General features: G+C 43.2%; 1 protein-coding gene across 2 annotated transcripts in view; it reads right to left on the reverse strand.

Moving 5' to 3' along the window:
- Window positions 1-4,604: 4,604 nt before the first annotated feature.
- Window positions 4,605-15,293, reverse strand: part of NUAK2 (NUAK family kinase 2) — a 49,499-nt gene continuing 38,810 nt past the window's right edge. For both annotated transcript variants that reach the window (XM_077481296.1, XM_077481295.1), the window contains 2 exons: window positions 7,557-7,689; window positions 4,605-7,406 (listed from right to left, as the gene is read on the reverse strand). In XM_077481296.1, the coding sequence (XP_077337422.1) occupies window positions 6,454-7,406; window positions 7,557-7,689 (1,086 nt within the window). In that variant the 3' untranslated portion in view covers window positions 4,605-6,453. The remainder of the gene's footprint in view (window positions 7,407-7,556; window positions 7,690-15,293) is intronic.

Genomic DNA, 15,293 nt, shown 5'->3' on the forward strand with positions numbered 1-15,293 from the left:
ATGCATAGATCAGTGAAAACTGATCCCATGGGAAGACAAATGTGTCTGTTCCGCATGCTAGCGGATCCCTCGTTCGACACAAAAAGTTGTTGACTTTGTTGTTGAATCTGGACACAAAAAGGTCCATGTCCGGAATACCCCATTTCTGACATATCGCTAGGAAGATGTCGGGGTGAAGAGACCATTACCCAGAAACAATGGTTGGCAACTCAATAGTCCGCCTGCCAATTCTCTATTCCTGGAATGAATATCCCTGACAGGCAAGGAATGGTGTGTTCTGCCCAAGCTAGAACATGATTTACCTCTTTTTGAGCTGCATGACTTCTCGTGCCTCCCTGGTGATTGATGTAAGCCACAGCCGTGGAATTGTTGGACTGAATCCTGACAGGACAATCCCGTAGTCTGACCGTCCAAGACTCTAGGGGCAGACGTACTGCCCGAATCGCCAAAATGTTGATAGGCAAGGTCCTCTCTAACTTGGACCATCTCCCCTGGACAGAATCATCTTCCAGGACTGCTCCACAGTGTAGAGGGCTGGCATCTGTTGTCACCACTTTCCAGGATACTGGTAGAAAAGATTTGCCCTTTTGGAGGTTGCTGGATATTAACCACCAATTTAGGCTCCAACGTACGTCGAGAGCCAAGCTTATTGGAAAATCCAAGGCCTGAATCTTTTTTGTTCCAGACCGACAGGGTGGTGTTTTGTAGCAGTCTTGAGTGAAACTGAGCGTAAGGGATGGCCTTGAAGGCCGCAGGAGGTAATCAAATACCACAAAAAGAAAGCGCGATTTGTGGGGGGGGGGGGGGGGGTGCAAATTTAGTTTGGGTCCAGCATTGCATGACCACGCAATTACCAATTAAAGCAGCGCAGTGCTCTGGTCAGGAAGGGGGTAAATCCTTCCGGGGCTAACGTAGTTAAGGCCTGACATATTTGGCATCTATTTACTCTACATAACCCCATCAATATTTATAATACACACACACACAAAAAAAAAAAAAAAAAAAAGTGGGACCATTTTGACAAACATCTACTCAATATTGTAGCGCTGGGCAATATTTCAGAAAGGGAAAATAATTTTTCAGAAGTGGCCAGATTGCCATGTAAAAGCAGTTGAAGTAACAAGTGTACTGGGAAGGTTTTGACCTGTGGGGAGCCAAGACTGGTATAATGGGAACGGAAGAAATTATACTGATGGTGTTCAACAGTCTGTTGCCAGTCAAAAATTCTCCTATAGGTGCCAGTATAACCCAGTGTCTCAGAATGACTTCTGACACCATGTCCCTTTATGGAGGTTGTAGGAACAAAAAAGGTGGCTAAAGAAGCAGAATGTTTGCAATATTTTTTTCTACGCTAAAGTTTGAGGGAGGGAAAGTCTTACCCTGTGTACACAGAAGCTATTTGTAAGTCAAAATAGATGTGGGACATCAAACCAAGATTGAGTCTATTTTTGCGTTTAGCATTGTAAGTTTTATTAATGATGCTCGTAACCTGAAATATCCATAAGTCTTTACCTCTCCACAGGAGGCGCTAGATCCCCACAAAAGGTATTCCTGACCGTGCTTTACAAATCATGGAGTTGCACTTTTAATTTTACACTGAATAAGTGTACAACTCCACTTTTGTTGAGGGAAAAAAAAAATCCCCCTCTGGGTGATCCATGTACATTGCAAGGATTATAACAAATGTTATTGCAGATTGCTACCTTTTGTTATTCTGAAGAAATCTCTCTGGTGTTTGTCTCTGTTCTGAGTGGGTCTAATGGGAGTGATTTCATAATTAACTGTCAGGTGTGCAGCTGCAGACCTCTACTGAGGAGATCTGCTGCATTCCTTTAGACATGCTCCTATTGATAGTATCTCTCCAAAAATTAGATTTTTGTTGCAGGGGATGCCTGAAATCCGATTTGTATCTTAGGCGGACTTCTGGGAAAATTAGTGAGCCAATCACACAAGCAGGAAATTATGTTTGTGAGGAGGTGTCACACTCTGTACAGACAACTTCAGGTAGCCATATTGCAATGTATTCTTAGAAAATTACATCAGCTGCAGATTGAAAATGTAATTTTTAATATTCAATTACAATATAATTATTGTATATATATATATATATATATATATATATATAACACATACATATATATCACATACAAGTATGTATTTTGCTATTCTTTTAACCCCCTCCCCCAAAAGTGGAGTTCCCCATAAACAATGAATACAGAGGCAATGTGGTCTAAGATTGTCTTCATGGGGGTTTAAAAAAAAAAAAAAAAAAAAAAAAAAAAAAAAAAGGAGCAGGTCCCTGCAACAGAAAAGCTATTATACTCTGAAAGCATTCATTTTAATTGAAATAGTTTTTCAGGCTTTTTTTCTTTTTTAGCGTGAAAGCGCATGAAAAATCACCTCAGTGGGAAAGGGGTCCAAGTGCCTGCAGAACAAGACTTCATCCTCCACAGTAGAAAGCCTAAAAGAATTCGTAGTCTTACAGATATAATGTAGGATGAGCAAATAGATCAGCTTTTCTAAAACTACTAAAAAAAAAAAAAAAAAAAAATTTGAGGAGAATTGACCCTTTCTAAGCTGCACAAATAGTAGCATCACACTGTGCGGGCTGAGGACCCAACAGTGTGTTGTGTTACATCAACCCAAGTAGCTATTAAAACACACAAACTTGGAGGAGAATGTCAAAGGCTATCAGTGCATTGAACCTTTGTTATACATGTATAGGTTTCTTTTACATATTCAGACAAACACAAAAACACACACACACACACACACACACACAAAACACACACACAAAACACACACACAAAACACACACACAAAACACACACACACACTTCCGTTTTTTTGTTTTTTTTAATTTCATGAAAACTTTGGACCAAAATATACAGTAGGGAAAATATCAAAGCGGATATATCTTTTCTGCTTGTTCCACACACTTGTATATATACAGTATATAAACCATTGCTGCACAAGCCCAGTCTTCAAGTGCTACAAGCATAAAAGGGATTTTGTAATGGATTTAAATAGACCAAATTTGTTAATTGGACCTTAACCGATTTACCTGTGGCAGTGCATTTTGGAAGGATCCTGGGCCTCAAATTAATTAAGTCCAAGGACTCATGCACACTGCGTGTTTGCAGAGTTCACATAAACACCTTTCTAATGGCAGGAGAATAACAGCATCAAAAAATGCGCTTGAAGTCATGTTTTTGTAAATGCATTTAGGAGTGTCAAGCAGTTGGGTGTTAATAAATTATTCTGACAAAATTAAATTACTACATTAGGCGCTAAATGCACCTATTGTTAATGAGGGCACATCAAGAATTTTGCTGCGCTGGCAGTGGCAGTGTTTTCTGCCTCTAAGATGCCTATATATGCATGGACACATAGGCTAACATTAAAAAGGAGCATTTAGAGGCAGAGAAGAGAAAAAAAGTCAGACATTTTGTGTGGCATTTTTTAGGGTCAGTTCACACCAGGATGTGGTGCAGGAAATCAGCATTTAAAATGATCTGCACTTGCAATCTGCAGCAGGGGTCAATGTTAACTTGACACCTCAAACGCAGGTCAAAAATGCAGTGTGTTTGCCTACACAAGATCAAATGTGGTACAGTAGTACCATATGATCTGGTTGTGCATTTTGTAAAGTAGTGCATACTTTTGGTGCGGTCTGACAGGATTTCAGCCCCTTCAAAATGAATGGGCCGAAATCGCACTGTGCTCAGATCGCATGATGGTGTGGCCACATGCTCTGAACTGGACTCAAAAGGAATTGATCAAATCCGGATTCAGCCAGATGACGCAAATTGGATGTGCACTGCAATCAATTTCAATTTTAAAAGCTCAACTAAAAAAAAAAAAAAAAAAAAAAAAAATATAAGACTATAGAGGTCAACTGGTTGCCATGTACAGCTGCTCCAGGTTTTGACTGCTCCAGAGTGTGAATCAGAATCCCCTATAGCCTTGCCAAGATGCCAGATCCTGTTATAACACCTTGGACGATTAAGACAAGAATCCTCTAGAACCGGTGATAGCGAACCACAAATGCTAGCTGCAGCCATTCTGGAAAGAACCAAGGCTAGATTGGAGAGCACAGAAGAGGGTAGCTCAGAGAAAGCCGAACAGTGTGATTTAGCTTGGAAATGATTAAACTTGAGGTCACACAAAGCACAGCCGGAATATAGGTCCAGTTGTTGGGGACTGCCCGTATCAGCATTGGTGCTCTTAGATGTGGTGTCAAACCACAGGCATTCAGTAGGTAGTAGGATTGCCCCAACAGCAGCTTAGATGCTTTCTAAAAAGTGATCCACTGACTTTCAGAAAATAAGCAAGTGTTAATCTAGCCTAAGACTTGTACCAGACAGCCACTAGCGGTGGTGTTCTGGGGTCTGAGGTGTTCTCTGCACAACAGCCATCTGGAGAAATAGTGTGCAGTGTATACAATTTATTTTTTAAATTTGGTAAAAAAAAGCTCCAGCAATTTTGGGTGGAGAAGGTCCCCTCAAGCACAAAGGTGAGTATTTTTGCAGAGAAAATCTGTTTAAAGGTCAACTGCAGTCACAAAGTCCATTTGGGATAGAAGAGTGGTGAAGTCTGACAAATTCTACCAAGATTTTTATTTATCAATAAACAGAATTATTTTCGCTTTCTGTTCCTGTGATTGCTCAAGCCTAAAATGAGGGGTGAGGTAGACACTGGGACAAGACAGCAAAGGCAGAAATTCAAACCGGGTAATAAGCTGTAATCCTTCCCCACCCTAATAAAACTTATTGTTTACATCCGTTAAACATAAATATATATATAATTTTTGCTTTAGACTTAGGCTCGGTTCACACTGGGGCGGCTTCAAAGTCACCGACTCTGAAGCCGTCCCGCACAGCGAGATTTAAGCACAGATTGCAAACAAGGTCTTTAATAGAAGTCAAAGTAAACAGCGCCAAAGTCACCCCAAGTAGTGCATGAACTTTTTTCTAAGTAAGAGCAACTTGAGTCACTCCAATTAGAACGGTTCCATTGCACTAAATGGAGCACAACTTGTCGGGTGACCAAGTGTAAAGTGACACTTAAGAGTTATGCTTTAGGCTTCATTCACATAAGCATAAAAGTGTATTTTTGGTACGGAACACAGATTCCAAGTAGAAGAGCTAGCATAAAATCCAAGCCTAAAATACCATCGTTTACAGGTGCTTAGATGCATACAATTCTCAGAATGACTTGTACGGCATCCTACATTTTTGTCTGCCACATTTTTCGCTTGAAAATGCAGCAGTGTGTATGGCGCCATTTATTCCTGCAGTGATGCATTTAGATGCATACAAAACCACACTCTGTACTCATCTAAACTCAGCACTTTAAACGTTTGTATGAATAAGCCCTTGGAAGGAGGATTGCAATTTAGATCTGTCTATTGATGAGAAAGTCAGGATTTCAGATTATTCCAAACCAGAGCAAAATGTCAGGGAATACATAGCACAATCACAATAATCTGGGTATGAATTATTTTTGCTATTTGAGCAGATTTTAGAATATGCATAAAATAAGGAAATCTGATTAAAAGATAAATGCACATCATTGCTTGAACAATACTTTGACAAAAATGCAAATAAATACGTAATCGAAAAACAACAATATTTGGGGAACACAATTATTGCTACTTGTATGCACCAAGCTATATACAAATTTAGTATTAAAAAAAAAAAAAAAAAAAAAAAAAACACAACTGAGTGCAAGTTTAGCTGTAGCTACAAACATCCCCCCCCCCCAACACACACACACACCTGCATTTGAGTACCAGCCAGGATCTGTGCAAATAAAATTAGCCAGTGCTGAAAGGAGCCATCACTGAGTCTAACCACATTTTCACATTTCTTTAGGTTTAGTGCCACTTATGTTAGATATAATTAAATCGCTGCAAAAAAAGAAAAAAAAACGCTTTTTGTTTTCTTCTAGCAGGATGTAAAATGGTGGATTTCAATGTTGCCCTTATGATCATTCATTATTAGCAAAGTGGGAGTACATGACAAAAAAAAAAAAAAAAAGAAAAAAAAAAAAAAAAAAAAGTACAATCTCACCTTGTTGAGACACAAGTTTAAAAAAGGCAGCAGTTGGCACCTATATGAACCTGAAATCTCTTAAAACCCAGTTAGCCATTTCTTTGGGAAGGAAAAAAATCCATAGCAAAAGAAAAAACACCAGTTCATCACAAGTACTTTTTCTGTTCAGTACAATTTCATCTAACTTTTTAGTCAGTAGACTTTAAATTTCAGGACGCCATAATGAGCTCCTTTTGTGCTTTTAAAGGAGGCAACATCAAGGTCACATACTTGTACAACCTGTAACTCACCAGTGACAGTAATGTTTTAGTAAGGCATCTAGTTTGTTTCTCATGACACCTCATTCAAGAGATTCACGGTTTTGAATGAAAAAATATAAAATAAAAAAATGTCAGCTTTATTCTCGACCAATAAGCACCGCAGTCCTGTAAACCTGCATTGCCTCTTCTTCTGACACACCCAAGGATAGGCAGCTTTCTGCTATGCGTGCCTGATAGCTAGCCATATTCCAAAGTCTGGGTCCATCAGATCCAAAGTCATCCTCTGAATTCAGGTTTAAAAGATCTTCAGCAGAGAGACTAGCTCTCATGGATTGCATTTTTCGTCTTGGACGCTCTCTGTATCTGGTTGGAAAGTCCAACAACTCAAATGACTCTGTGGAAAGGATACTCTCTTGGCTGATAGAAGATGGTACTTTCTCATGAGTAAGCATGCATATAGGTAAATTTTCATTTTTTAAAGACCAGTCAGCAGCATCAAAAGACAACTCCGGAGCTGCTCCAGCCGAAGAGAACTTGCCATTTCGCTTGAGAATACCTTTTCTGATGACTGGTTCTTGTGGTTCTTCTGTGCCTGTACCGACTACTGGAGGAATAATTGCCTCAGTGGCAATAGAACAGGATGCATAATTTTCTTCATTCAACACTTCTCCCTCAGTATGCTCTGGAGAAGAATAGTAACCAGATTCACGTTGTGGAGGCTTCTTTAAGATACCTTTCTTGGGAGCTGGAGGCACAGATGAGATTTTGTCCTGGGGAGTCTGTGTCGATATTTGGCTCATATTTTCCCTCTTAGAGCGTTTGAGTGAGCGCTGACGAGTTAGTGCTGTCCCTGGGAGATGCTGGCGTAAGAAAGAGCGCATTTTAGAGCCATTATCCCACAACGGACGAGAAGATCTTCTAAACCATCCACCAACAATAGAAAAGGGTGAATCAGATTCTTTTGTTTGCTCTGGTTCACTTAACGGTTGTTGGTACCCCCAGTTCACCCACCAATGAGAGGCAACATCTGATAGCGTGGCTCTGCGCTCTGGGTTCACCATCAAGAGCCAACGAATCAAGCCACATGCATCTGCAGAGAAAAGAGTACATTTGAAGTCAGCAGTGATAGAAGACCAACTTAGATATAGATACACATGTCTGCCAGTTGTTTGCCTTAGTATCTGACACACGCTGTCAGGTTAGTTTTACAACACTGAATCACTCCTAACAGGTTACTCACCAGATGGGCCGCTTGGCTCCTTGTAAGCTCCACAGGTGATCTGAGCTACCAGTTTCTTGTAATCCTGCCCATCAAAGGGCATACAGCCATGAACCAAAATGTAGAGAAGAACTCCCAACGACCAGCTATCCACCTATAACACAGCATAAAATTACATTTACACACCTGTACACAACAATAAATTAGAAATAAGCACATATGATTGATTTGTTTTTTTAAATTTATCCCCACACGTTAAAAATCAGGTTTGCATGACTTTAAATATCAAATTATATATGGTCGGAAAGCAAACAGTTAAATTTGGTCAACAAAATAGTTAGTCATAATTTGTCAGCGGCATTTTTGCAGTGATGAAAACTAACCAAAAAGTAGACACTGGCAAAAATCAATTCTGTTTTAGTTAATGAACGGCTCCACCTACTTCCTCTGGATGGAGCCTGGTATTTGTCGATAGGAGGTTGTCCAATTGGTTGGTTAGACCATCAATGGCTGTTATCTACAGCCTGAGGCTAGGTTCACACTTAAGCACAGAGTAGAAGAAGAAGTCTGGTACGTGCCCAGTCACCGTTTCAGGTCTGATTTCAGTGCAAATTTTTGGCTGAATTCAGACCAGGAGACACACAGGACTCCTGTGAAATTTGCACTGGAGTGACTAGAGATGTGTGAACCGGCTCAATAGAGAGCTGGTCACATTCTCCTGACATGCGAATTGGATGCGGAGGAAAATCTGCATCCAATTCACAATATTTTGAACCAAGCCTAAAAGGGGGATGTTCTATTAGGATGGTGGGGGCTGGGCTGTGCAGTTAATCCTCACACTGCCTCTGTAGAGATACACACTTGCAGTACTGATTGCATCTGTATTAGTCCAGTGAGGCAAGGGCTGTGTCCCAAAAGACCAAGCGATCCGATCACACTGATTCTACAAGGACTGTGGGCTCCCAACAGTCTGTGGACACTTTATACTGATACATAGAGGGGCGCCCCCCCCCCCCCCAAGGAGATCTACTCCTCATCAATAGGCTTCACAGCTTGTCCACTATGGGAGAGCAGCACATTATCTGTTCTGTGCAGGATTAACCCTTTTGCTGCCAGAGCAGTTTTGACACAGATGCTTTAAAATCTATTTAGGCCTGAAGATTACATAAACATCCCATGGGTAAATGTAAATTATATTTTTATTATTTATATTTTTTTTCAAACAAAATTACGTTTATTTGTAAGTAAAGCATATTAGGTGTAAAGGATACACATTAAACAAACATTGGATTACCCTAGGTGTCTATTGCACATTGTAATGCAGCTTCAAGTCATTGCCCAAAACACACTTCTCAGATTAGAATACATCACCCTGTACTGGGGAATCTCAAACATTTATCAGATTACGTTACATTGTAATTCTTACAGGATACTAGGGGTATTTCCCGTACCTCTACGTTGATCCAGGGGTACATGCCTATTCAGTACGTGTCAGAGATGTCGAGCCACCTATCCCAGACCTATATTTGGTGGGACAGACCCGGTGTCGGTAGATAACTTTCTTAGATAGTAGATTCAAAATGATTTCCCCAATCCAGGCCTGGGGGGGGTAGGGGTGGTAGTCTGCATCCAGTGTCACTAGCTTACGTGCGCTAAAGAAGGTTTTGTATAGGAAGGTGGCCAGAAACTTACCTATATAGAGATGTCTGGAAGAAGGCTCAAACATGGCTTTAGGTCCAGTTGTAGGGATGAGCCCATGTGGCCATGCAGAAGCTTAATAGTTTGTGCCCAGTAGTTTTGGATAACTGGGCATGACCATATTAGGTGGAAAAATGTACATGGGTGGCCAGAACATCTAGGACACAGTGGGTTATAGTAAGGGTGGTATTTTCTAATTCTCACCAGAAGATATTTGTGTATAATGTATAGTTGTGTGTCAAGTGCTCGGAAAGCCTAGAAGCCTTCTTGGTGTTTTCCAATATCTCATCCCAGTCTTATTCTTCTATGGGGGCTATATCCCCCTCCCATCAGGTTCTAGCTGTACCGATAATCCGTGTTACTGAACGAGTTCGTATGATATTATAGAAAGGTGGATATCAGTTTGGAGGGGTCTGCACCTATGATCACATCTACCAGGGATAGGAGTTTGCAGGTTTGGGAAACAGTCTGCAAACTGGTTTTGAAGGGCGTGTCTTAGCTGTAAATATCGGAATAGCATTTTGGGGGGGGGGGGGGCAGCCCAAACTCATCCTTCAGGGATTGGAAATTTCGTACTCCAAGAGGGGCAAGTACTCGGAATAAGAATTGTATCCCCTTAGAGGCCCAAATGTCAACGTCTGGGATTAAGCCACAGAGGTGTGTGAATGTGTCAGCATCGGTTATTGCCTCTAAATAATAGTACTTGTAGGGCAGATTGTGTGCTATGGCCAGGCTTCTTGCATATTAGGGTTTGATATATAGGACCATCTGTTTTGTGGACATGGTAGAAATGAAATGAGTTGGGCCGCTAGATTATAATATGAATGGAAGTCTGGGAGGGCTGCTCCTCCTAAAGAGGTTGGTTTTTTAAGAGTGCACCATGTTAAATTTATGCCTGCTAGGTTCCCAGATGAAAGTGTTGAGAATACTATTGAGCGTTTTGAAGATTTTTAAAGGGATTAAAACTGAAGAAGAACAGAAGTTGACCCTCCCCATTACCCCCAATGGGAGTAGTGTCCAGGATTTCATACAGGCTTTCAGAAAGGTGAATAGAGGTTCTATGTTAATGATAATATATTCTTGTTGCTCTCTAGTAATCTGTACTCCTAAGTATTGAATAGAGGACACCCTGCTCGGTGAGAGGGAAGCAGAGCATCTTGTTGGTGGGGGAAGTGTCTAGGGGTGGGATTTGTGATTTGGACCAATTTATGCTTAGTCCTGAGTGATTTCCAAATTCCTAGATGGTTTGGAGGGCAGTCTGTAGAGACGGGCCAGTGTCTGCTAGGTACAGGAGCATTTCATCTGCGTATAGGCTTACCGTATCCACAAGAGGGCTCAACCAAAGTTCAAAACAAGAAGGCTCACTGCTCCAGGTGAGGTTTTAAAAGCCTGACGATCTGGACAGGTGTCCGCCTCGGTTTGCCTCCGGAAATAGTCAAAAGAAGAAATGGCCACACTCTGTACTCGATCAAAATTATTTTATTCAGAACATCCCAAACTGTTGACAGAAAGCTGGTAGATGCATTTCATACACTCCAAGTGTGCTTAGTCATTACACCTACCAACCAAAGACCATGGATGTTTGAACTCATTCTAAGTGAAATGGCCAGTGGTTCCACAGCAAGGGTGTACAACAGGGGATAGTGGGCACCCCTGCCGGGTACCACGCCCGAGGGGTAAGGGGCCCGAAGTCCAACCAGTCACTGCCACTCATGCCTCCGGAGAGAAGCATAAAAGTTGCACCCATTTAACAAAATTAGGGCCAAACCCGGAGCCTCTCAGGCACTCTCATAAGTAGCCCCACTCCACAGAATGAAACGCCTTAGCAGCATCCAACGCCATCACTGCCCTGGTACCAACCGCCTCATGGCAAGCTTGGAGATTCATGGCTGCGTTTTTCCCCAGGCACGAATCCTGTTTGATCAGGATGGATAAGAGATAAAATAATTTGGTTAAGGCGAGTGGCTAGTACTTTTGTCAATATTTTAATGTCCACCTGTAATGATTGGACAGCAGGAATCAGGGTATTGAGGATTTATGCCTGGTTTGGAGAGAACAGTGATCATCGCTTGGCAAAGGGATTCAGGTAGGGTTTCAGATTCAAATAGATGGTTGTATAACTTCATAAGTTCCGGGATCAGTACCTCCGAATAGGTTGCATAAAAAAAGTCTAATGGCAGGCCGTCCTGGCATGGGGCTTTAACAGGGGCAAGGGATGCTATTGCCACAGCAATTTCATTCACTGAGAGGGTGGCCGAGATCAGACACCAGAGTTTCAGACAACTGTGGGAGGAGTATATTCTGCAGGAAGGCCTGGGTCTCCTGACGTTTACTTGGGAGTATAGATTGGCACAGTAGGAGCGGAACTCTGCGGCAACCGGGATCAGATAGATATACACACACACACACACACACACACACACACACACACACAAAAAAAAAAAAAAATAAAAAAAATTAAAATATGTGTTCCCTGTGCACCCACCAGTCGTCTAGAAACCTGATGGGCCAAGTAGGCCAAAAGCTTCCCCGCCCGCTCTCCCTGTTCAAATACCCGCTGTCGCGAGAAGAAACGTTTTTGCCTAGCTTTTTCAAAATGTAATTGTTCGACGATGTGTGTTTGGAACTTAAGTGCTAAGACGTTGGCAGGCGTGGGATCCGACACGAATGCATCTGTTACCGATACCAGTCAGTGCTTTTTGAGACAGTTTGGAGGACATTTTCAGCCCGTTTATACGTCTGGAGAGGGTGGAGCAGACATGCAGTTTAAAGCCTTTCCATACTAGGCCTACGGATGCCTTGTCTTGATTGGTATTCAAGTAAAACTGCCACTCCTGTATGTCATCCTGGTGAGTTACAGCGGTCAGCCAGAAAGGGTGGAGGTGCCAAGAGCGAGGTACAACTTGAGTCAAGCATATAGATGCCCAACATGGGTGTGATCAGACAGGGATCTGGCATGAGTCCTCAAGCAGCGGGAGCAGGGCATCTAAGATCATAATGAAATCTATTCGGGACATGGTGGAGAGAGTCCCCAAGAAACATGAAAAGGCGTGGACGTCGGTGTTTAAAGTGCCACGCGAATGTATGGCTTAGTTAGTGGTAGGTAGCCACTATCTACCACTAGTGGTAGGGAGCCAAATGGCAGAGATTGTGGGGTGCTGGGCCATGTATAGGAACCCTTAACTACTGCAGAATCTTAAGGTGGAGGAAACTAGTAGGCCAGAACAAGGTATTGTTTACTATATAAAGTACAGTGAAAAAAAAAAAAAAAAAAAAAAAAGAAATAGATTTTTGTACTCGCCATAAAAAATCATTTTCTCTGAAGTTAACTGACGGACACAGCAGCTCTTGACCTTAAAGGTTAAATCACCCCTTTAGGAGAGGACTAGGCATAAAAGTTAAAAACCAGCCAAACTTGCACAGTACCACCCTGGGGGCGGTCCTACTGGCTATAACCCCTCACACTGCACCCAGCAGCTGTTCGTCAACAGCAGTACAAACAGAAAAAGGAGGGGTGGGAGTGGTGTCAAAGAAACGAGGGGTGGGAACTGCAAACCATAACTCCACCCAAAACAGCCAGAGTTCCTCAACGGAGGAGTCGCAACCTTAAACAGCCACCTGCAAATCCTTGCGGCCAAAGCAAGCATCCAAAGATGCACTCACATCAACCTTGTAAAATTTAGTATAAGTGTTAACGGACGACCAGGTCGCCACCTTACACACATGAGAAACTCGACATCAAGCGTCTAAAGCCCAAGAGGCACCAATTGCCCTGGTAGAATGAACTGACAGGAAAGGGAGGCCCCTTATGGCATAAGCCTGAACTACAGTCTGTCTGATTCACCGAGAGATGGTGGCCGATGAGACCTCCAGTTCCTTCTTTGGACCAGCCACCGATACAAACAGAGAGTCCTACCTCCAAAAAGGAGCAGTAGCAGACAGATGCACCCACAGAGCCCGGACCAGGTCCAGGGAATGCAAAGCCACCTCTTTAGGGTATGACGACTGAGGACATGAAGGAAGCACAACGTCCTCATTGACATGAAAGGCCAAAACAACCTTTGGAAGAAACGAGGGCTGTGGACACAGCACTGCCTTATCCTTGTGGAGGATCAAGTAGGGAGACTTGCAAGACAAGGCTGCCAAATCAGAAACGCTCCTGGCAGATGTAATGACCACTAGAACAACCACCTTCTGAGAGAGCGTCAATAAGGGAATCTCCCTAAGGTCTTCAAACAGCAGTTTCTGAAGCACCAAGAGCACTAGATTCAAATCCCACGGGAGGTAGCGGTGGCTGAATAGGAGGGGCCATATGTCGACCCCCTGAACATAATGAATGAGCTGCCAAGAGCCGCTGAAAAAATAAAAAATCCAGCCAAAGACAATATCTGCCCCTTAAAAATTGTGCTTAATGCAAGTTTATGATTCACTCCTCGCGGCAAAAACAGCAGGATCCTGGAAAGTGAATATGTACGCGGACGCCACCCCATCTCCTCACACACGGAGATGTAGGCCCTCCACGTACGATGATAAATCTTCTGAGAAGATGACTTGAGTGTTGGGGGGAAAGAGGCATAAATCAGCTGATTATGCCCCCATGACCTGTCCACAAACCTCTGTACCTACCGAGTCTAGAAGCCAGGAGATCCACATCTGGTGTGCCCCACCTTAGGCAAAGGAGCCGAAATACATCTGGATGTAGCGACCATTCCCCTTGGTCCAGCATCTGACGACTTGGGGAGTGCGCTTGCCAGTTTTCTACTCCCGCAATGTACACGGCCGACAGAGCCGACACGCACTGCTCTGCCCACCGCAGGATGTGAGCGACCTCTAGTGCTGCAGCCGAGCTCCTTGTTCCTCCTTGATGGTTGACATACTCCACCGCAATGGCGTTGTCCGACTGGATTCTGACCGGGCGGCCCTGTAGCCGCTGTGACCATGTGGAGAGCCACTGCCTGATTACCCGAAGCTCCAGTACATTGATCGGCAGGCAGGATTCTTCCTAGGTCCAGCGATCCTGGGCTGACTGTACGCTCCAAACTCCCCCTCAACCAATCAGGCTGGAGTCCATTGTGATCACCATCCAATGAAGAGGAAGAAACGACTTCCTGGACGAAGGGCAGGGAATACTTGACTAGCTGGCTCACCCGAATTTGACAATCCAGGGACAACGGAGATTTGTCCCATTTGGACAGCCTTTCCTTTTGCAAGAGTGTGGAATTGAGCATATGGTACCACCCCAAAAGTGGCTACTATGAGACCCAGGACTCGCATGCAAAAACACAGTGATGGCCACCTGTGGGACACCAACAACTTTACCGCAGCCTGAAGAGTCTGCAACTTGTCCGAAGGGAGAAAGACTCACCTCTGAGGAGTCCAGGAGCAAGCCCAGGTACTCCAGGTGTTGAGCTGGCCCAAACACTGACTTCTGTAGGTTCAGTACCCAACCAAACTCCCAAAGAGTTTGCATGGCGATTTCTACATCCTCCCTTAATTCTGAGGCAGAAGCTGCCCTCAGAAGGAGGTTATCCCGGTAACCCACGATTGCGATTCCTCGCTGCCTCAAAGCCAAAATTGGGGCTAGCACCTTGGTAAAGACCTTCGGCGCTGACGCCAGGCCAAAAAGGGAGAGCTACAAATGAGTAGTGCTCGTCTCCGCCCGCAAATTGCAGAAACCTGATGCATATGGGGACATGCAAGTATGCGTACTTGATGTCCAGGGATGTCAGAAAATCCCCCTGCTGGAGTGCAGCGACCACTGAGCGAACTGATTCCATCCTAAACCTTTGTACTTTCAACAAAGCTGTTGAGGGCCTTGAGGTCCAGGACCAGACAGACCCTTTCCTTCTTTGGGACTACAAACAGATTGTAGTATAACCCCCTGAAAAAAAAAAAAAAAAAAAAAAAAAAAAAAAAAAAAACACTTTCCGGTGTCGATACAGGTACTATCACCCCGCACAGCTTGTCCTGTACTGCCCCAAATAGGGCCTCTCGACGGCCGGAAGATGAAGGTTGGAGGGGAAAAAAAATAAAATAAAAAATTAAAAAAAAAAATAAATA

The sequence above is a fragment of the Lithobates pipiens genome, unplaced genomic scaffold (assembly GCF_037356315.1).
Source record: "Lithobates pipiens isolate NorthernLeopardFrog02 unplaced genomic scaffold, aLitPip1_a1.2 Scaffold_16, whole genome shotgun sequence".
Classification (NCBI taxonomy): Eukaryota; Metazoa; Chordata; class Amphibia; order Anura; family Ranidae; genus Lithobates; species Lithobates pipiens.